Source organism: Suncus etruscus, chromosome X, assembly GCF_024139225.1.
Source record: "Suncus etruscus isolate mSunEtr1 chromosome X, mSunEtr1.pri.cur, whole genome shotgun sequence".
Classification (NCBI taxonomy): domain Eukaryota; kingdom Metazoa; phylum Chordata; class Mammalia; order Eulipotyphla; family Soricidae; genus Suncus; species Suncus etruscus.
Genome location: NC_064868.1, coordinates 92630804 through 92654776, shown reverse-complemented (window position 1 = coordinate 92654776; position 23973 = coordinate 92630804). Strand labels below are relative to the sequence as shown.

Below are 23973 nucleotides of genomic sequence, written 5' to 3'. Positions count from 1 at the left end.
GCTCAGGGCACCATCTTGTCCTGCACTGTACTTAAAGGGTGAATATGTAAATGTGTGTGAGTGTGTTTGTATGTGTGAGTGTATAGGAGGAATATGTGAGTGTGTGATTTGTTTTCTTTCTGAAACAGTTGAGAATTCATTCCAGATATCAATGTGTCCCTATTTAGTTGTGTATATTTCTTGAAACAAAGTAAACGAGTTAATAACATGACAAGAGACCATGGGTATCATTTCAATAATATATATCCATTGCATTAATAGCATAGACATTGGTGTAAGGTTTATATCCATTAAAGATAGGCACCGGTTTGATGCTTAGCCTACAGGATCTTTATTCAGTTTTCACTCTCCATCCCCATCTAGCAGTTTTCCTGGCTAAGAGGATTCAATTCATGATTCTTTGATTTCACGTGTCTTGAACCTCCTCCCTGTCAGATTACTGTGTGTTTGTTCTTCACGGTGTTGGTGAGATGCTCTGAATTCCTTTTCGGACAGAGCACCCAGGCGTTAACTGCGGCTTTTCCTTGCTGACTACCTGCTGCAGATGGACGCGATGATTCTTCTCCTCTTTCCCCCATTCCATTCATGTGATCTCAGTGGCCACCAGGTCACTCAACTCTAAAATTACCTTTTATTTTAGTTGATAATAAACAGTTTATGGGGTAGTGCTTCTAGATTATTCTGTTCATTTTTTTTTTACTATGAGCAGCTGTTTAATATTCTTGCTTGAGGCCCAGAGAGATAGCACAGCGGCATTTGCCTTGCAAGCAGCTGATCCAGGACCAAAGGTGGTTGGTTCGAATCCCGGTGTCCCATATGGTCCCCTGTGCCTGCCAAGAGCTATTTCTGAGCAGACAGCCAGGAGTAACCCCTGAACACTGCCGGGTGTGACCCAAAAACCAAAAAAACATATTCTTGCTTGGATTGTTACAATGCAAATGATCATTTTATAATATTCCTCTACTTAGTAGTACTTTACAGAAAAAATCCTCCTTCTCAGCCAGAGTAATAGTACAATGAGCAGGTTGCTGGCCTTACAAGTGGAAAACCTAGACTAGGTCCCTGATGTGACTTATGATCCCCTGAGCCCTGCCTGGAATGATCCCTGAGCACAGAACCAGGAAAAAGACATGAACACAGAGCCAGGAGTGATCCCTGAGCACAGTTTAAGAATTACCCCTGAGCACAGAACCAGGGGCGATCCCTCAGCATAGGGCAAGGAGCGAGACCTGAGTACTGATAATGTGCTACAAAAACAAAATCAAGCAAATGATTAACTATCAGCATGAAATGAATGATTACTTTTCTTAGTTGTAATTCAATCATGTTACTATACATTTTGATTAAAAATTTACAGATAATTTCCAGTATTGACACAATGGAACTGGCCTCTATTTCCCTTTGATACTTTTTCATATTTTTGAGTTTTTTTAGATTTATCACAGAACAGTATATTATAGCTATTGGATTTTCTCTTATTTGGCCTTGGGATTAGTCATTTTTTTTCCAAGAAAGAAATGGGAACTTTTTTTAAATTCAGCTTTTGAATGTTCCCTGTTCTCTTTGTCACTGAAACATCCTCTCTCGAGGACCATTCAGGAGATATAATTGGGAAAAATCACAGATATGATTTCTTTGTATAGATATAAGGAACACAATGGTATATTTCCACATATATATGAACATATACACAGTCCATATTTGTAAATGAATAGAAATTTATGTATGCATGTATACATACATAATGTACTTATATTAGTACCATGATTCCATTTCAACATATTATCAATTTTACTTAATCCTACCAGAGACATGAAAGAATATTGACTTCTACCTCTTCTATTATAATAAACTCATTTATTAAGTAACATTATTTATGTTGGCAGTAAACTGATATTGCTGTTGATGCTTGTTTTTAGATAATGGTTAGATGATGCTTGCTTGATTATTATGAAGAATAGTACACTGGAGAAGGTGTCATTGGCAAGGAAGCAGGGATAAATTGCACTATGCAGGAGAAAGGAGTGATGTCTGTGGGGAGAGAGAGGTTTGGAAAAACCTCTAGACTCTAAGTTCCTTGTCTGTATGAATGGTTGGTGAGCTTCCTTTTTTCTTTTATATTTTTTAGAAGTAGGATTGAGAAAACTCAGATAATGGAAGGAAGTAGTGAATTTTGGGGTCTGGAGTGATAGTACAGGGGTAGGACATTTGATTTGCAAGCAGCCTACCGAGGTTCAATCCCTGGCATCCCAGATGGTCCCTCAAGCCTATAAGGAGTGATTTTCTGAGCGCAGAGCCAGAATAACCTCTGAGCATCTCTGGGTGTGGCTCCCCCAAACCACAAAAGTGAATTTTGCTGCAGATGTTGGGCATGAAGCTCCATGAAAGTTGGGGTGCACTTTTTTTTGCTTCTTGCTCACATAAAATAGCAGGGGTCAGAATTTTACTATTTCATCTGAGCCTGATAGTGAGATTCAGAGACAGAGTCCAACAGCCTAGGATAGTGATTTTTCAAGGAAAAAACCCAAGTGAACCTGAGTATTGTAATATCTAATGACCTGGGGAAATGCCTTACTTCAGTGGGCAGAGGGAAGATTACTCTGGTTCCAGGTGGACTCCCTCCGCAAATAAGACATATTCGTAAATAGACCAAAGCCGACCTGGCTAAAATTTGTAGAAAAGAAGCAAAAGTTGCACTACAAACAATGAGTTGGGGGAAAGGGAGCTTGAAATCCAAGTAGATTCTCCTTGGGTTTTCAGATACATACTACTGAGTTCATGCATAAGAGGGCATAGTGCAAGTTTGAGAGAGGACCACTAACATGGAAAATGGGAACATTTGTGTTTCTGTCAGCCAGAGGGAGAAAAGGTTTAAAACTGGATGCCTGGGGTAAGGTTTCTCAAGATTTAGCTTGGGTGGTTGTGGCCAAGCTAACATTGGCAGGGGTTACTATGAAACAAAGTTGAAAATGAAGCTTTATGATGCTGACCATGCCAAGCAACTTAGTTATTTAATAAAAAACGTAACTAATACTTATAACAATACAAAAGTGCTTTATGTATAATGAAACAACATTCACAATAGTTGGCTTCTAGTAAATGAAAAACTAACTGACACAAAACCCAAAAAGTATACAATTCTCCAAAGGACTTAAATATCAATCAAACCATGTGGCTGAAATAATAGTACAGCAGGTATGGTGCTTACCTTGCACCCAGCTGACTAGGGTTTGATCCCCATCTGTTTCCCCTGAGCCTGCTAGTAGTGATCCTTGGGTAGAGAGACAGAAGTAAGCCCTGAATATGGCTAGGTGGGGCCCAAATCATACTTCTACCAAATCAAAACAGATAAATAAATGGCACAGATAGAAAATGGTAGATCAAATGCATTAAAACAATATTTTTGTACCTAGATCTCCTGTATTGGAGGTAGAAGAAACACAAATGTGTAAATACACATAGGTTAAATAAAACCAAGCTTGTGGATATGAAATATATCTTAGGTAAAAGTGCACTTGATGGGGCTAATATGAGATTCAATACAAAGATCAAATATTAATGAGTTTGGATGCACAGTAATAGTGCCTAACAAATGAAATAGGAAAAAAATAATGGCCTGCATTGCACATAGGCATTGCTTCCAAGTGTCATCATATAAGTGAAATTGGATTCATTAAAGGAAAGCAGAGCATGCACTAAGGAAAAGCATATAGTTCCTGAAAACCAACTATCTCAACAGATACTCATAAAAAAATTCCCTGTAACTAGTGATACAGAAAGAATCTTAAAGGGAAAGAGTAAAACAAAACATTATGCCCAGAGACCATTTTAGGACAGCAGACTTCATGTCAGAAACAAACATGCAAGAAGTAATTAGCAACAGCTTTAAAGCCCTGACAAAACTGTCAGTTTTGAATTATGCAACTGCAGAGAGTATATTTTTAAAATATAGGCAGAACACTTTTTCAGACTTAGAAAAACTGAAATTCATCATCAGCAGATGAGGGAATTATGTCAGGAAGAAGGAAAATGATGCTAGCTTGAAGTATGGATCTACACAAAGGAAGGAAGAACCAGAGAAATTAAAAAAGTGGGCAAGTAGAAAACAGTTTTTTATATTTTACATCTCTTTCAATGATAAATAACTCAAGCAAAACAACATTGAATAGCTTAAAAGAAACATAAATATGTAAATAATATATATGTTTACACACATAAACTTTTTTGATCTCTTAATTTTTAATGTCTCAAAACACAGCACATTCCAAGATTGCCACACAGAAAGGTTTTGCTGGTTATTGTCAGAGTATGCCATAAAATAAAACAAAATATTTTAAATGGTTAAAGTTATTTTAAAATAATATATATATTTTATAAAAGTATATATTTAGATAGAAGATATGTGACTTCAGCACAAAAATTAGAAGAAAAAGACTCAACTCATATTCACATTTTGCATATGGTGATCCAGTTTTCCCCAGCACAATTTGTTGAAGAGACATACTTTACTCCACTTTATGTACTTAATTACTTCATTGAGATTTAATTGATTATAGATGTAAGAGTTTGTCTCTGGATTCTTGAATTAAGAATAGAGAATCTGTCTTTATTTCTGTACCATACTCTTTGGATAACTATAGCTTTACAGTATAGTTTCAGGTCATGTAACCAGAAACTTCCCAAGTTTTTACTTCTCAGTATAGTTTTGGCTATTTTGGGGTGTTCTATGATTCCACACAAACTTACTAGAAGTGTTCTAAATTCTGAAAATATATTCTTAAATTTTATAGGGGATTGAGACAGGTTGAGATAATAAATATGATCTTGGCAACGTTGGTGGTACAGGTACTTATAAAATGTATATATCCAAAGTACATAATTAATACTGCAAGCATAAGATCTAAAGTAAAATGATCAAATGTGCCTATTAAGGATGCAGATTGTAAGTTGGGAGGGCATCTGTTTACATGGATGGAGAAAAGTTGACACTGGTGTTGGGATTGGTGCTGGAACACTGTACACCTGAAACTAGACTATGAACATCTTTGTAAATAACGGTGCCTAAATAAAAATATTATTAAAAACACTCAACACATAGGAAGACAGAAAAAAATAAGAAAAGAATAGATAAGTAGAAACTGACATTAATCATCACAGTGACTATAAAACACCTATACATTCAATTTACTCTCACTCATTTCTTTTTACTTAGACACCATGATTTACAATACTGTTAATTTTAGGACTATAGTGTAAAAGATCATGAGACTACTCTGGGCATATTTATGCCACTAAATTGGAGAACTTAGGAGCAATGAACCAATTTTCATAAGCATGCAATTTTCCAGGACTGGACCAGAGGGAAAAGAAAAGTATGAACAGACAAATTATACGCAAGAAAATAGAAACGATAATCAAAAGTCTGTCTCCAAACTAATGTCCAGGTTCAGTTGGGTTTATTAGTGAGTCTAGCAAGCTTTCAAAGATGATAACCTAGTAAAAAGCCCTTTCAAATTCCTCAAAAATTTTTAAGAAAAGGCAATTCTTTCAAACACTTTTTATGAGATGAAAAATACTGAAACTAAAATAAAAGATATCACTAAAAGGCAAACTTTGGACTGTTATCTCTAATGAACACAGATGCAAAGGTTTCCAACTAAATATTAGTGAGCCAAATTCTACAATTGATTACAAGGACTTAAAATCAAGTTGGATACATTAGAGGGATACAGGCATGACTCAACATCTCCAAGTCAATTAATGTAATGCACTATATCAACAGAAGGATTTTAAATAATCACATCATACACTCTTATTTTCTTTAAATAGGAGCTAGTTGTGATGCTTGGCCTGAAAGTTCAGGGTTAGGCATAGGGATTTAGTGCTACTGAAGCCTGGTGATGTGTATAGAGGTGCTAGCATGGCCTCTCTGAAGGGTGCTCTTGAGCACTAAGGCCATACTCCCTAATGCATGAAGGCTACCAGAGTTTCACCTCATAGTACATAATGGATCATGAAAAATGAGATCAAATCCAGGGCATCCCACATGCTAGATGATGTGCTATATCACTTTATTTACTTCCTCAGCCTCTTAAAAATTAATGCAACACAATATTTGTAAATATAATTAATGATAGTTCTTAAAGGCTAAAATATTTATATTCAAAATTTAGTTTGATTTAAATTTAAAAATAAGTCAAGCTCAAGCTCATTTCGTGTACTAATATAATTGCAAAGAAAATATGTTAACATCTCAGCTTATACAAAATAAAATATTTGCCAGTACTTCCATTCATGATAAAATGAATTAGGGACAAAATAAAACTCCTTCCTTCACATAGCAAAGGGTATCTTCGAAAAAATAAAACTATAGATAATACAATTTTTCCCCTGGGCTTTCCTAGCAGTGATCTGAACTAAGAATTTTTAACTGCTTAGAATTTTGTCTTCTTTACTTTTCAAATGTGTGAATTAATCAAATTTGGGTCTGTCTGAAATTCAGTGAGTGAATTCTTTCTCAATAGCAAATAGATGCCCCACAAAACAGTTTAAAATAGAATTTGAATCATTCTCTGACTGACTCATTTCACTCATCATGATATTCTCCAGGTCTATACATGTATAAGCAGATTTTATGACTTCATTTTTTCCTAATGGCTGCATAATATTCCATTGTGTAGATGTACCATAGCTTCTTTATCTAATCATCTGTTCACAGGCACTTGGATTGTTTCCAGATTCTGGCTATCATGAATGAACATAGGAATGTAGATTAGTTTCTGCATTGTGCTTTTGGGTCCCTAGGGTATACGTCCAGGGGTTATAGTGAAGTGTTATATGGAAGTTCATTTTCTAGGTTGTTTCTCTTTCTTTCTTTTTTATATTTTTATTTTTGAATTGTGAGATATACCCAAGGATGCTCAGAGTTTACTTTTGGCTATGCATTCAGTAATCATGCCTCATTGTGCTTGGGGGATCATACAGGATTCTGGAGATTGTATGTGGGTTGGCCACATGCAAGGCAAGTGCTCTACCAGCTTTACTATTTCCCCAACCCCTCAATTACTAGTTTTTTGAGGAATGTCCGTATTGTTTCCAAAAAGGCTGGACCAGTTGATATTCCAAACAGCAGTGAATGAAACTCTCTCTCTGCCCCTCATTTATGCCACCATTGGTTATTGTTCTTTGTCATGAGTGCCAATCTATTGAGTGTGACATGTTATTATTTTATTTTTGCTTTAATTTGCATTTTCCTGATTATTATTGATATGCAGCATTTCTTTATATGCCTTTTGCCCATTTGGTTGTCTTTGAGGAAGTTTCTTTTCATCTCTTCTCCATGGGGTTGGAAGTTTTTATCTTGTAAAGTGCTTTATCTATTTTGGATGTTAACCCTTAAGTGAGTGGTGAGAAAATAATTTCTCCCAGTCTGTGGGCTGTGTTTGTATTTTAGTCTTTATTTCCCTCAAAGTGCAGAAACTTAATTTTATGCAGTCCCATGTCTTTATATTTGCTTCCACTTGGTTGGTCAGTGGTGTTTCATCTTTAAAGATGCCTCTATTTTCAAATCATGAGTGATCTTCCTACATTTTCCTTTGACTACAGTTTCAGATTGGAGACCAAGTTCTTTAATTCATTTTGATTTGACATTTGTATGTGGTCAGGCAGAGGTATAAATTTAATTATTTTGCATGTGGCTGACCAATTTTCTCAGCACCACTTGTGAAAGACGCTTTTCTTTTTCCATTTCATTTTTCTGGTCCTTTTTACTGATTTCTGATTCTGTTCCATTGATGAAAAGGTCTGTTTTTATTCCAGTACCATACTGTTTTAATTACTATCATTCTGTAATACAGTTTCTAGTTAGGAAAAGTGATGCAATCCATCTTCTTTTTTCCCACAGACTACTTTGGATTTTTGTGGAGGTTGTATTGTTCCATATGCATTTTAGGAGTGTTTTATCTATTTCTTTGAAAAAAATGTTATGGGCCTGTACTGAATCTGTACAGTGCTTTGGAGAGTATTGCCATTTTGAGTTCTTAATCCTCTCAATTCATGAACAGGAGATGTGTTTCCATTTCCTTATATTCGTTTTTATTTCTGGAAGTAGTGTTTTGTCATTGCCTTTGTATAGGTCTTTAAATCTTTGGTTAAGCTGATTCCCAGGTATATGATTTTCTGAGGCACATTTGTGATTGGAATTAAAAAATTCTCTTTCTTCTGTTTTATTATTTGAATATAAGAGAGCCATGAACTATTGCATACTAATTTTGCAGCCTTGAAATCAATATTTTTCAATCATTGGTGGATCTCTTTCAACCATGTTTCCTTCCTATTCTCTCCATTTATTCCCTAGGCACATGCTAGGACCTCTCACTTATGTGATTGTCACCTTGACCCCCCCCTTGGAATATCCTGAGGGTACAGAGAGTCATAAGGCCTCTGGTTGGAAAACTCTGTCTTGAATGTTTAGTTTGAATCGTTTTGCTGGTTTTTGAATTCAATAGAATTGGCACAGGGTAAGAAAATTCACAAAACTTGCATAAAGGCACTGAGTATTTTTAGATGTGCAAGATATTTTAGAAAAACATCACTTTTTGACACCTTGAGTTTGGGGGGTGGTTGTCAAGCAAAAGATGGAAATGTATGTTTGGTAATGAAGACTGCTCGACTTTCCAGAAAGAATGTTCTTGTTTATATTAGGATGCAGATGGGGTTTCAATTCTATAAGCTTCATCTGCGTGTTCATTTGGAATCATGTGGAGATATAGTGGTAGGTAGGAGGACAGTTACCTAGTAACAAAGGTTACCGGGGGGGGGCTGGTGACAGGTCATAGGCCAATGAGAACGAATATAGGGTAACATTGGCTGTTGGTGCCAGTGGGGTGTGGCATGTGGTATAGTAATATTATGTGCCTTACCTATCGATCTTAACACTGGTGTAAGCCATGTTGCCTAATCAATTATAAAAATTAATAAAATGGAATAAAACAAACCTATTATGCATCAAAAGAGGCATCAACCACCCTATATATTAAATAATTTAAAAAATGTTACATTAAAAACACTATGATCAAGCAAATTTTAAGGCTGAAAAAGTGGTTCGCAACTCATATTTCAATTGATACACAATCTATTTCATCTACCTTAGTAATGGAAAATGAGAAAAAATAGTATCCTAAAAGATGCTGAACCATTTAATAAAATGCAAACTGATTTATGATCATTTTTCTGCATACTTAAAATAGAAATTTTGTATAGAGTAAGTTTAGTTTATTGAGGCTGCATTCGCTTAGAGTATATACTTTTTCATGCTTCCATAAATTAAAAATTAAAAATAAATGAAGTAGGATATAACAAAAACCAGCGAACCTATAATACATTATTAAAACATTTTCTACTAGGAAAAGTTAGCAAGAAGAGGAAGCTTGCTTTTAGTTCTTCTTTTATACTTGAAAAATGTTATGAATATGTATGTGGAAAACCTAGAGGAATAGACAAATTCTCCGAGTTAATGAATTACTGCAACAGCATTGCTGGAGCAAATAGAAAAGCAGTTGTATTTTATATGGCAGTGGCCACATTTTGAAATCAGATCTAAAATTATGATCAATAAAAAATATGCAAGAGCTCTAAAGCGAAAATGCAAAAAGATTAAGATAAATTGGCAAATAGTTTCTCAGTTTTTGCACCTTTAATTAATGAGAGACATTGATCTGTCATGTTCCATTTTTGTAATGTCCTCATTAAGTTACCGTAGACTTCTTACAAAATTATCTGAAATTATTCTTTTTCATGCCTTTCTCAGAAGCAAGTTTGGTGTTAATCTTCCTTACGTGTTTAGAAGAATTCATTATTGTTTTGTTTGTGTAATAATTCTTCATTACATACTAAACAGCATTAATAGATATTTGGCACTTTTCCATTGAGTTTCCTATTTTCTGTGGGACATATTTTTTGATAAATTTGTTCCTTTCACTTGACTATGACTTTCATTCCCACAAAGTGTTAAAATCTTATTTTTTCATTGAAAGTTTGTGGAGCCTCTTGATAATCAATGGTCTATTATAATGTTCATTTTCATTTTGTATTATTGTTTCTGAAGTTCTGCCATATTAGGGCTACATCAATGTTATTCTTTTCAAAGTGTTACATTAATCTTATTCTTTTTAAATATCTATCTTTGCTCTTCATAGTCCACATATCTGTTTCATTGACATTTACATTTTATTTTGGGGTTTGGGGGCACATGTGATAGTGCTCAGGGCTTTCTCCATTTCTCCATGGTTACTGTTCAAGGATCATTCCTGGTGGTGCTTAAGGGACCATAGGTGGGAGCTGGGATCAAACTGTGGTCAACCTCGTGCAAGGACATGACTTTCTCTTTGTGCTGTCTCTCCGGCTCGTCCTTCTTCTTGTCATTGTCTCTTCTTCACCTACCTTCACCTTATTTTATGCCACAACCCTTAATTCCCTTGTCTTCATATTTTTCCAAATGGAACAGAAATGAAGGAAGAAAGGTATCTGGTGTCTAAAGTACTAACCAAGCTTTACAACTCTGATTCCCTTCTGCAAAGCCAGAAAAAGTTCTGGCCTAAATTTCTTGGTCTCTCCCTATATGATTTGCCTCTTAGCAAACCCTGGATGTCATTTAAACGTAAACAAAGAAAAATATAGCTGCAGATTTGTATAAATCTTATCTTCCTCAGAAGCCCAGAAAGCTTGATTTTTGATACCACTGGACACTTTAGGTCAGATACTTTGGGCAGGACCATTAGTCAGCGTCCGTACTTAATCCAGGAGAAAGTCAGAATTTGACTGATCCCAAACTTGGATTGGACAAGCCAGCAGCCAACCGGAAAACAGACAATTAAGGTAGCCAGTATCCTGGGGCCAAGCTCAGGAATCCTAGCCTCGTGCTCTACTCAACTTAGTTGCCTTCTCCCCTAGGAACCAGCGTGGTCTTTTAACACTTTCTGTTCTTTCTTTCTTCCCCTTTTTCCTCCCCATGTCTGGAATTCCAGGATTTTTATGTGTTGCAATATCACAGTTTTGCCATGCAATTGCTTTAGAAGGTGGTTGTGTGTTTGAGTATGTCTTGCCTGGAGTATTGGACTCAAATGTCAGCATGAATTTTGTTGTACATATTTTAGGGGAACAGCAATGACCATCCTCAGTAAGTGAATGAGGCAATGTATCTTAGCGGGGAGTCTTAGGGACTTGACTCTTGCTCTCCGATATTATGTAATCTTCAGGCACAGAAATGGCTCCAGGGGAAGTCAGTTCTGAGTGACAACCCAACTATTTTTTTTAATTTTTGGAGACACTCCTGGTGATACTCAGGGCTTACTCCTGACTCTGCACTCAGGAATCACTCCTGGTGTTGCTCAGGAGACCATATGAGCTGCCAGGGATCAAACCCAGGTTCAGCAGCTTGCAAAGCCATCGCTCTTCATGCTGTCCTAATATTTGGTCTCAACCCAAGTGTTTAAAATACAGCTCTGGATTCAGAGACATGCCATTTTTTGATTAAATTTGGGGGTGCTTTCGTGGATAGACTGGCAACTAAACTGCCATCATTGTCTCTTCTGAAAATGGATTGTTTGTGGGTGAGTGCAGTGGCCTTGAGGGTGCTCGAAGTTTGGAGCTTCTGGAGAATAATAGCAAGTCACCCAAATCAAAAGTATGTGCCAGCCATAACCAGGACTGGATGAATGAAGGAGTTCTTCTCTAGATGAAGTGAATTTATTCTCTACTTGTCCATAAGATAAAATTGGTGCTAGAGAGCATGGTAATGATGCCATTACCTACCTACACCATCTCATAGGGTCATTTTGCTCTTCAGTTCTGCTCTGAGGATACATTATAGCACTTGTACCTATAGGACTGGAGTGGGACTTGTTTGAAGTGAATGTAATTCATGGTAAGGGATTTGGCAGTTGGGGTGGATTTGCTAGGCTGGTACAGTCTTCCCCACACTGTGGTGTTCTGGACTGGGTGGGCTAGTCTGGACCAAAATTGAATAAATAGGACAGACAGAAGCAGAGAAAGAGAAACAGTGGTAGCAGAACTTTCTTGATGTGGATGTTATTTTGTACCTTGGCAAAGAAGTGATTGGAGTCCACCACTTGCTGATGGGAATGTTCCTGGGAAGCCCCTTTGCCGGGTGCTTGGGAGACAGATGAAACAGCCAAAATGCTTCCCCTGCATACCTGGTGAGAGCTGGTAAGGCAGCCAGCAGAAAGTTTGAGCTAGCAAAAAAGAAATGCAAACAAAATATGGTAGGTGGCACTAGTCACCTTCAAATCCCCGGATTCAGTCTCGAAATGTTGATTTCTCCTTCATTCCAAATCTCTCATGGACAGTTGTCATTCAGGTGCTGAATTCTCAAGCCAGGCTGTTTTCGTAGTGTGTGAAGACCCTGGCAGGGAATTACTGATTGTTCTATCCAGCCAATGCTCCACATCACTCTGTCCTTTGAGCCCAATAGGACAGGTGGCATGTGTCCCAAGTGGCAGAGATTTGGGGATTTGAATGTTTGCTGCGTGCCACAGCCAGGCCAATATATATGAGTGCCAGATTTCTAAGTACCCTTTAGAAGTCTGATGTTTGGGGTCTCTTTTTCTAGGCTCAGTAACACTGACAAAAGTAGGATGTGGCTGGCACATGTGGCAGTGGGCACTCTGAATAAAGAAATCTGTTTTTCATGAAAATTTTGCTTTCTCTATTTAACTTTTGGCCAGATGCAGTGACGGAAGTGAAGACTGATATCTATGTGACCAGTTTTGGGCCTGTATCAGATACAGACATGGTAAGTCTAGTTCCTGCACAGGTAGAAGTGACACAGAATCCAAATCCCAGAAAATCAAGCAGTGTCTTCTTCAGGCAATGCCATATACAGAGTAATGAGGTATGTGACTTGCTCCTGGTTTGCTGTCTTGCAAGAGATCTGTTTCTTGGGTACTTGATTTGACTGGGCTGTTACAGAATATTCAGAGGGAAAAGTTAAAAGCACTACTGGGAAGGAGTTTCAGAGAACTTAACTGTGCAGTACTTCTTCCTCCCCTTCCCCTCCCTTTCCCCTTCCCTTTCTCTTTTCCTTTTCCCCTTCTCCTCCTCCTCCTTCTCCTTCTCTTCCTCCTTCTCCTTCTCCTCCTCCTTCTCCTCCTCCTCCTTCTCCTTCTCCTCCTCCTCCTCCTCCTTCTCCTCCTCCTTCTCCTCCTCCTCCTCCTTCTCCTCCTCCTCCTCCTTCTCCTCCTCCTCCTCCTCCTCCTCCTCCTTCTTCTTCTTCTTCTTCTTCTTCTTCTTCTTCTTCTTCTTCTTCTTCTTCTTCTTCTTCTTCTTCTTCTTCTTCTTCTTCTTCTTCTTCTTCTTCTTCTTCTTCTTCCTTCTTCTTCTTTTGTTTTTTGACCTAGAAGCACCCAGGTTACTCATGGCTTTGTGCTCAAAAATCACTCCTAGCAGGCTCACAGACCATATAGGTTGTTGGGTATCGAAACTGAGTACATTGCTTGCAAGTCAAATGCCCTACCCACTGTGCTATGGTTCTGGTCCTTGGGCAGTGGTTTTTAATAGACTGGAGTGAGGACTGACATCTCTGTGACCAGTTGGGCACTGTGTCAGACATGATATGGTAAGTTTAATTCCTGCAAAGGTAAAAGTGACCAAGAATACAGTCCATGTGCCACAGAACTAGTCATGGTCTGAACTCTTTTATGTCAACTGGAAGAACTCTTTCTACATATCTCATTAAATGTGGACCAGGCACCAATTGTAGTGTGGGGAGTTAAGGCAGGAAGCACTCATTTAGCAAGCCCCTTTATACATCCCGAATGTCCAAGATTTGATTGAATCACTATAATATAGGAAAATAAAGAAGTTTTGCTCTTCTCAGCATGCCTTGCAGGCCTGAGAAATTTTCAGAACTTCTAGTTCTACAAAGTGAAAGTTTCTGTGAGTCATTTTGTGTGGAAAATGAACATTTTAAATCTATGAAAAAATCAAGTTGAACTTTTATGGATTTTTCCCCCTCTACTTCTTTATTCAGTGGGATTAGAAGGAATCAAGGCTTTTTTTGACCTTTTGGGTAAATCCGAACAGTCATGTTGACACATAATAAGAATGTGTCCTCTGGGTTATGCAGAGCTATTGAGTGGATTTGATTAGGACAATCAGAATATTGCCTCCTGAGAACGCTTCCTTTGGCATTCTGGTGGCTTAAATTCTGCCCCGTTGGTTTGCCATGACTCATGCATGAAGCAGAGAGTGGGAGTTAGGAGCTTAAGCCAGCAGGGAGTTATGAGTGCCTTTGAAGCCTGGAGAGAAAGAGAAAGGCCTGCACTCTGCCTTTCAAGTACTGAAAAAAAGAGGGAACAGTGGCTAAGCCAACTTTATGTGAACTCCTTACTGGCAAGTGCCAGGTCTTCATGGCTTTTCTGCCACTTACCAGAGTAGAGTACTTCGGCTACCCCAGGTGTGCAGTGAGGGGTATAATAGAGGAGTGATGAGTAGAGTCCAAGGTCACTGTATTCAGGACAGAAAGCAAACCCATGTGTCCACACTTCCATCTCTCAACTACACAAAGTTGGTATACAGCTATGTATGAAAACGTGGTCATTCAACAAATGCTTATCAGAAGTCCCACTAGAGAATCAAGGGCCCACCCACTATTGGGCAGTGCTTATACCCGACAATAAGCAGACTCATTAGAAATATGCAGGTCTCTCTCGGTATTGCAGAAAATGAGCAGAGGGATTCAAGTTTTTATATGCCAATACCTGATGCTGAAGGGAGAAGCGATGTGCCCACCTACTGACCATTCAGACCTACATTTCAGTCAGGAATGAGCATTCACAGGCATATTCAAAAAAAAGTGCTGGCACACAAGAAAAGACATGCAGGATAGAAATGGCCCTTCCCCACCCCAATACTCCACAGACACACATACACACAGTGAATTAAAGTACCCAGACATAGAGCCCTTGCCCAGGAAGCTCCATTGCCAGATTCTTCCACACACACTGGCCCACAGGATCTCTGAGTCCTCAAAACTTGTCTATTCTTTCTTGTTGTCTGTTCTCATATTCCTTGTTTCATTTTTTTGTTTTGGTGTGTTTGTATCTCCTGATTAATCAAGAGAAATATCAAGGCTCTCTGGTGCTCAGGAGTCTGAGAAGATAATTTTGAGGGATATTTTGGCTACACTTCTATTCTGTCAACAGGCAGAATATCTGTGATCACTCTGGCCAGTCAGGTAGTTTATGGGTTTTTAGGTAGTTTCTCAAACTGTCTTCTCCTAAATGATTTAAGGTGACTAAGGCAATGATGTAGGGCCAGAGGTGACTTTTGGTAAAACATGAGATGTTCATCTCACCATATAATGGTCAAAGCTAGAACCAGCCCCCTGGAAACCCAGGCTGCCTGGGAAAGGGATGGAAATTTGGGCTATTGGTATCTTAGACTTACTGCCCACTAAATCAAGCATTTTTACCCAGACTCTTACCCCAAGAAAAGCTCATCTTTTCTTCACAAGGAGGAAATTTTGTGTTGCTAATATGAGTACAGAGTTAGCAGGACACATAACCCTTTGCAGTAATGGTATTACTTGGCCCAGCACTAACTTCCCAAGAATTGTGGACAGACAGCACCAGGAAGGACCAGATCTGGTAAGTACAGCACTGTCATTGCCTCAGTGCTGGCCAGGCACATTCTCTCAGCTATTCTAATACAACAAAAATGTTAGTGAACAAACTGAATTTGTTTTTTGGGGGGTGGCACACCTGGCCCATATGGGATGCCAGGTATTGAACCTGGGTCAACTGCATGATTGTCAAGTGCTTTCTGAGCTGGATTATTGCTCCAGACTCTTGGAAAAAGTGAACTTAAGGGAAATTTTAGTTTATGTTTCTTCACTTGATTGAAAGTTCTGCAAAGGTATAAGACTTAGCAGATTCATCTGTGTATGGCCAGCCTGTGGGACAGAAACTCACAGACTGTTCACTGACACAGTATTAAACATTAATATGAACTCTAAAGTTGAGAAAGAAAGTAGCTTCCCATGGGGTTCACTTTTGAATAGCAGGATGGTTTATGGTTGATGACTCAAAGCTTTGCCCATTAGGTTTGGTGGCTACTCCATTCATGGAAATAAGAGGCTGTGGGCATGAGATTGGGGTAGAAAAGAAAGTTGAGAGGCTGGGGTAAATATAGCGGGGAGGTGTTGGTCTTGAATTTAGCTGAACCAGGTTCCATCCCCCATACCCCCTACTGTCCCTGAAAAGAAAGAATTGGCATAATGGTTAGTGATTGGAAAGGAAAATCCAAAAGAAATAGTTGACATTTTTCAAGAGTGTACTAGATGTTCTTGTCATACAAAAATATAATTACAGCTGTGTGTGAAGTAAATGAAATGTTAATTAACTTGGTTGTGGTAATCACCTCGGTGTTTTATGGTGTGTCACTATGAAATCGTCACTCTGGATCTCTTTTAGAATTGCATTGTATGGCATGAACATTTACCTTTTTTATTTGCCCAGCATAAATCACTAAGATTAAAGGAAAAAGAAAATTACCAGCTGAGAAGAACACTGTGTTCCTTTCTGGTCCAAATTACATTCTGACAAAGTTTCTGTCCTAACACTCAATGCCCTTGAGCCCAGGAGAGGTGTGGGACACAGTGTCTCTGAGTTCTGACACATTCAGCAGATACCCATCGGGAGGGCCAGCTATAGCTAGTCAGAAAATAAAGACGAGTCAGATGGGTCAAGTTAGAGAGAGAACATCCTGGGTGGAAACTTCTCATGACAAGTCTCAGTGTTGTCACTTCACATTCTTCCCAGGATGCACTTTCGTAGTGACCTGCTTCCCAAGTACCAGCTATCAACATCACCAATAGAGAAGCTTCTGAAGCAGTATATGTATATGCAAGTAACAATTCAAAAAGAGAACCAAGCATCCACTTTAGTGAGAAAACAAAGATCAAGGTTGTTTTGATGAGAACCCATAAAATGGGAAACCAAACAGGTAGACCAGAACTCTGGAGAACAGGCTCTTCTGCCCTGACAACAGCTGGTGACTGGTCTCTGAGGTTACCAAAGTATCCAGGGCTGGCTGGGGAAAAATAGTTAATGCAAAGAAAAGTGGCAAAACGGTATGTTTCCTGGAGGCTCTGACTTTTAAAGTTTCTCCATTGCTCTCTGGCACTGGGAAAACTGGCTGTGGCTACTTTGTAGCCCTGACTTACTAGTGGTTTCAGACACAGAATGGAGGAGAGCCCTTGTCCACCAGTTTCCCCACACTTCAAATGACGCCACACTTCTGTGTCCAACATAGAAAGGGACGACTGGGAATCTCCTGGACTATTCTTGTGTCAAATGGACACAAAGGAGACATAGACATTACTGAGGAGACTGTTTGAAGGGCTAAGACTGAAGGAAGAACATGAGTGATGCATGTCTGACTGAGAATGAGGAAGGCAGAGAATAGAGGATGGATTAGAAAATAAAAACAGGGGTTGGGGCCTGCATGTGGGACATGGAAAGGCCTTTCATGCAGTGTCAAGTGCCTTGGCACAAAATATAAAGTTCTTTGAGACTTCTGCTCTCATTTTGGCAGCCTGGTTTGACACAGGAGAGTCTCGAAGGGCTGAAAACATTAAACCGGAAATGGCTTCCCTCAGGGCTAAGTGCCATGTCTGCACAATCGAGGGAATGCCTCTTCAAGAGGCGAGTTTAGGCTTATCATCTGGAACATGTGATGGAAATGCTTCATCCAAACCCAACAGAACTTATTTATCAATTGGGGGTATATCACCTCAGGAAAATAAATATGGGCTCAACTTGTAAGGGAAGAATGGATTGCACTAGAAACAGTTAGATCCAAATCACATTCCTTTGGGACTAAGGTCAGGAATAGTATGAAGGAAATAAATAGTATGTAATTTTTCCCAATAGTGTTGGCTACATATAGGAAAATATCCAATAATAGGTAAATAGTTACCCATTACTTTATTTTAAATATTATTATTTTTAAATTTTATCTTATTTGGTTTTGGAGGCACACCAACAATGCTCAGGGGTGGTTCCTGCTCTATACTCAGAAGTTGGGGTGCCAAGGATGGAACCCAAGTAAGACACATGCAAGGCAAGCACCCTACCCACTATGCCATCTCTCTGGCCCCTCAATTTAAATCTTAACTATTAAGAACTTTTCCTGTTAAGAAATAACTGTCAAAAAGAAAATGAAGTTCCCTCTATAATTATCCTGAGCTCATTCTCACTCTTTTCCCTCCTCAGAGATAACCACCATCTTGAATTCACAGTTTTTCCACTCTATGCATTGTCTTTAACTCAGCCGAGTCAGTTACATTGCTTTTATGTTTTAATTATATACTTGTTGGTTTGCTTTTTCATTTATTGAGTCTATGGTTTTGTTGCTTTCTCCTTGATAATTTAATTTTGCCTTATGTATTTTGTGCCCACATTATGCATATTTTTTAATTTTGTATTTGGGCCACTTCTGGCAGTGTTCAAGGCTTATTCCTGGCTCTGTTCATAGGGACCACTCCTGTGGTCCTGGGGAGCAAACCCAGGCTGACCACATGTGAAGCCAGTACTTTACTCCCCATGCTTGATCTCTGTGGTCCTGTATGCCGACATTTTCAGTATGTCATTTTATTTTCTATGAGGGACTCTCCATTTTTAGTGTAATGATATTTTATCTCAAAAAGAAATATCTTTTGCAGTCTATTATGTCTGTTTTACAGTTCTACTTTATTTGGTTAGGATTTGCCTATGCATATGTTTCAGCCCATAATTTTAACCTGTGTTTTGGTGTCCTTAGATGTGACACATATAGACATATAACATAACTATGCTGCTTGTTTTTACTTGGTATATATTTTGTTCCCTTCATTTTGTGTTTTGTTTTTGGCCCACTCCTGGAGATGCTCAGGGTTTACTCCTGGCTTTGCACTAAGGAATCACCCTTGGTAGTGCTTAGGGGGACCATATGGGCTTCTGGGGATCAAACTTGGGAAGGCTGTGCACAAAACAAGTTACTTAAGTGCTGTACTCTTTCTGGCCCTCTTATTCATGTATTTCTTCTACCTTGTTTTATTTTCTATTCCCCCATATTTTTATTATTTTCTCTTTCATTGTTTTCTCCAGTATTGAAATATTTTTCATCTTTCCATATGTTTTTCTTTAGCGTTTTGTAACTTTTTAGATTCTATGTTTAGTCTACCTCTGAGTGACTTTTAAACATAAACATACTTACTTATCCTAAATTCTCATGTCTCAACTCCCCTCTCAGATAATACAAACATGAATTAGTCCCTATAATAGCTGACTGACTATAATCATAGATCCCACCTCATTTTTATAGTCTTTGTTATGATTTAGAAGCCTCATTGTTTCTTGAGTTTGTTCACAAGTGTGCCAACTCTTGTGCTGTTTCTTTCCACCCACCTGCTGATTTTGTTTCTACTATACTAGGTGAAGAATTTCTTTCAGTAGTTCTCTGCCTGAAGATGCATCCAATCCTTTGTTCATGCAAAAGAGTTTATTGAGCGCCTGTTAACTCCCAGGTAGAGTGTGAGTTGCTTAGAGTTATTCTGGGCAACCCAGTGAGCATCCAGCATAGTAGAACAAAATAAGAAGACACACTACCGAATAACGATTATTCAAGGTGTGTTAGTTTTATGGGTTGTTAGTTTATTTTCAGCAAACCATTTTTGGCCTTGTCTTGTCCAAGTGTTGTAATTGATGTTGTATATCACTCTACAGGTCACCCTTAGAAAAATATCAATTTTCAGGTGCTGTAGCAGCGTATCAGTAAGCACCAAATGAGTCATCAAGTTTATATATATTTAATTAAATAAATTTTATTTTGACCAAAATTAGTTTACAAATCTTTAACAGTAAAATTTTAGGTATATAGTGACATTGAATCAGGAACATTCCCACCACCAGTGTTGTCCTCCCTCCACCCCTGTTCCCAACATGCATCCAATATCCCCTCCTTTGATCCCTGGGCTGCTAGTATAAGTGGTCCCCTCTGTGTCTAGCTTGTTGTAGATTGGGTTTCGATTCTGTTGTCATTGGCTTTGGATTGGTGTTTAAGTATGATCATTTTTATTTCTACTCAATGTTCATATACCTGCTTGGTCTTGGTACCCTCCATTATTTCCCCCTCAATTTGTGAGGCAGAACAAGATGGTTCAAGTTATGTGGTTCTGTTTGGAGGGAAGAAAAAAGAAAGAGAAAAAGGGAGGATGGTAAAAATCAAACAAGAAAGAAATGGGAGGACTCCTTCTAGAGGCTATAAAAATCAATTTAAGAGAAGAAAGGGAAAAAGGAAGAAAAACATAAAAATCATACAAAAAAATCAAAAAAATGAACCCGAAAACACGAAAAAATAAAGATAACAACTAAACAGTAACCATGGTCCTGAAATAAAAACAAAACAGAGCACACAAAAAAAGAAAAAACAACAATAACACCAACAACAAAATTAATTTGTGCTTTTTTGCATAGGCACAGTAAATATTGGGGAGACTAGAAAGGGAATTCCCATCAAGCTTAAATTAAATCTAAGCTTGCTTCCCCTAAGCTCTCTCCACACAAAACCCAAGCATACCAAGACACAGTTACTTTTTTGTATTTTTGTGCTGTATCTAGTCTGGTCTAGTTCATTTCATCTCTCTGCTAGAACCCTTAAGGGACCCTGGCAGTGTAAGGGGGTGTCTACTCTGAGCCCTTTTCTGGACAAGGTCTTGGTTTGTAATTATTGTCTTGATATTATGGATTAAGTCTCCTCTCACATTCCAGTTTAGACAAAACATTATACAATCACCCAATCATTAATGTCCTCGGGATCCTTGGAAGAAGAGTTGAGCCAGACTGGCTCTTCTTTTATTTGTGGAAGGAAGAATTGATTGCAATGATGACAAGTCATAATAAGAACCATTAAGCGATTTTATTTCCAAGAATCTTAAGCACCTCTTCGTTTGTTTTGTTTTACTTGGGTAAATAGTATTCCCTGGGTGGTGTGATTTCATGGTCAGCCAAGGATTTGGACAGGGATTTTGCTCATACTTTGAGACTCAACTTTTAGTAATTCTCATGCTTGCAGGGCCCTGAATTTATTCTCTGAATATTTTCAAGCTCTTGTTCTTGAAGTGGTAGGCAAAACATTTTCAGACTCCTGCCAAACACATATGCATTCATTACTCACCACCTTTCTGGGTTATTTTCTCATGTAGCAAGAAAAAGACTTCCATATTGTTCTTGCAATTTTCTGAATTTTGGGAGGGGGGTACATCCAGCAGTGCTCTAGGCCTACTCCTGGCTCTGTGCTCAGGGATGGAACTTAGGCCCGCAGCATGCAAAGCAAATGCCCACCCATACTATTGCTCCAGTTTCCCTACCTGCATTAAAAAAACTCAGTGCCAGAGCCTTCTCCATGTGTGTTTCTGTGTGTCTGTGTAGTGTATTATACTGTAGTGGTCAGCCAGCATTTGGGGAGTATAGATACCCAAATTTGGGTGTATTCCTTCCTATGGCCCTTCCTTTCATAACCTATAACCCTAAATCTTCCAATTATTTGCTACTTTAAGGCTGTGATCTCTGCCTAGGGAAATGTAGTTTTGGGGAGCAGAGGTTGAAAAGGAAAGGTGTGAATTATTCAGCTTGAGACCTAGCTCTGACTGTCTTTGAAGGGTAAGCTTGCTTCAAGTTTGGTGGGGGTTTTTGTTTATTTTTGGTTTGTTTGGGGCCACACTTAGCAATCTTCAGGTCTTAGACTTAGCTCTGCACTCAGGGATCTTAAATGTTGAAGCATGAGGTGTTGGGGTGCTGGGTATTGAGCCCAGGCTGGCAGCTGGGAAAGTACTTTACCCACTGTGCTATCTACCCAGTCCCTCAAGTTTTTGTTTTCTGTGACTTGCTCCCATTGCTTCCAAATTCTGTCTCTTCCCTCCTTTCTCTTCCATTACAGAAAGTTAAAATCAAACAAGTTATGTTCTAGTAAAGCCTGGAATATCAGTTATTCTTCTTTAGTTTGTATTCAGATTAATTTTGGATTGCTATAGATATAGTATTAGAGTAAAGTGCTTGTCTGGTATGTGGCTGAATGTTTTTATTCCTATTTCCACATATGCTCCCAAGCACTGCCAGGAATAATCCTGGGGTATATGAGCAAATCTGACTTATTTCATGAATTGTTTTCTTTGGGTCACTTTTACCTATTTCTATGCATATCTTTAATCTTATTTACCTGAATTTTTTTCTTTATTGAAGGTTCTAGAATACTCACTGCCCATACTTACTGTTTTTAGGTTCAAATGCAATGTACCCCGAAACACCAGGATTCCTTTTAATGGATGGGAACTGCAGCCTTTTCAAGACAAGTCGAAACAGGAAATGTGTCAGACTATTGTCGCTGTGCTTCCTGCACCAGGAATCTTTCTGGGCCAGGATCTTTCTTTGCTGTTCTTACCTGTTACTATTAACCGACTCCTTTAGTCTAAGTTGATGATTATTTGCCAAGAGGCCTCTAGGGGCGCTCCTCGCTGCTCTTCTCCAACACTGTTCTCTCTGCTTTCCCCTAGGAATACACCATCGACGTGTTTTTCCGACAGACCTGGCATGATGAAAGACTGAAATTCGATGGGCCCATGAAGATCCTTCCTCTGAACAATCTCCTGGCCAGCAAGATCTGGACCCCCGACACCTTCTTCCACAATGGCAAGAAATCAGTGGCCCACAATATGACCACGCCTAACAAGCTGCTCAGACTAGTGGACAATGGAACCCTCCTCTACACCATGAGGTCAGAGAGCGGCACCCTATCACCTGTGTACGGGGGAGCCAGGGGTGGAACACAGCATGCTTGGAACTCTCTGGGGAAAGGTCTGTCAATCTTAGAGTTTAGAAGCACACAAGATGATATTTACTGACACATTGCAGGAGCATGTATTAACACACATGTATTTTATAGTCAACATAGAGACATAGCTCTTCACGACAGATACATGTAGGTATACTCAAAAGCACTTATCAACTAATGTGAGGTTCATACAAATCGGAGGGCACTTAAGTACATACTTATGGTCGAGAGAGTGGAACAGGTAAGGATCTTACTTTGCATGTTGCTGACTTGGGTTTGATCCCTCGCACTACAAATATTCTCCCAAACACTATCAGGGGTGACTCCTAAGCACAGTTGAGTGTGAACCGTTTAGCGGATACACAGAGGGACAGTCCTTTGCACAGGCTCTGTGTAAACACAGTAAATACTGAGACACCCCAAATAAGCCAGGCTTAGCTGCAACAATGCCTTTTTGAGAGAAAGATTAGATAAAAATTGCTATTGTCTGAGACATACATATGTGTTTATGTGTACAATGAAACCAAATATATATTTTTTTAATTATAGCAACAATTTGTTTTGACCATATTGTCTGGAATTGCTAAGTATTTAATAGAAGTAAATTTCCCAAATAATTTAAAATTGTCTTTTAAGGACTGTAGACATAATACAGTGGATAGGGTGCTAACCTTGAGTGTAGCCAACCCTGGTTCTAGCCCCAGCACCCCATATAGTTCCCTAAACACCACCAGGAGTAATTCCTGAGTGTAGAGCTAGACGTAAACCCTGATTATTGCTAGGTGTAGCCCCCAAACAAAAATATATTATTTTTATGAAATATATGCAACTTATATACTGATATAGACATCTTCATAAAATATTTTATAATTTTCTACCCCCATGCATAAAATCATCATAAATTTTCACCATTTTTTCCATTTTTATAACCTTATTAGTGAGCATTTTGGAGTTGAATTTTGAAAGTATGATTTTATACTTTTGAAAGTATGATTCTGAAAGCATTTTAGGAGCCATTGTAGATGTAGTGATGTAAGTACTTCCTGGGGACTTGTTTGACTTAGAGGAACAGTGTGTCATAGATAT

At 38.6% G+C, this 23973-nt stretch overlaps 1 protein-coding gene across 2 annotated transcripts in view; it reads left to right on the top strand.

The window, feature by feature from the left end:
* Window positions 1-23973, top strand: part of GABRA3 (gamma-aminobutyric acid type A receptor subunit alpha3) — a 211418-nt gene that overhangs the window by 100157 nt on the left and 87288 nt on the right. The window contains exons 4-5 of one of the 2 annotated variants that reach the window (XM_049767503.1): window positions 12744-12811; window positions 22610-22830. In XM_049767503.1, coding sequence (XP_049623460.1) covers window positions 12744-12811; window positions 22610-22830 — 289 coding nt within the window. The remainder of the gene's footprint in view (window positions 1-12743; window positions 12812-22609; window positions 22831-23973) is intronic. The other variant, XM_049767504.1, reaches the window with a different exon arrangement.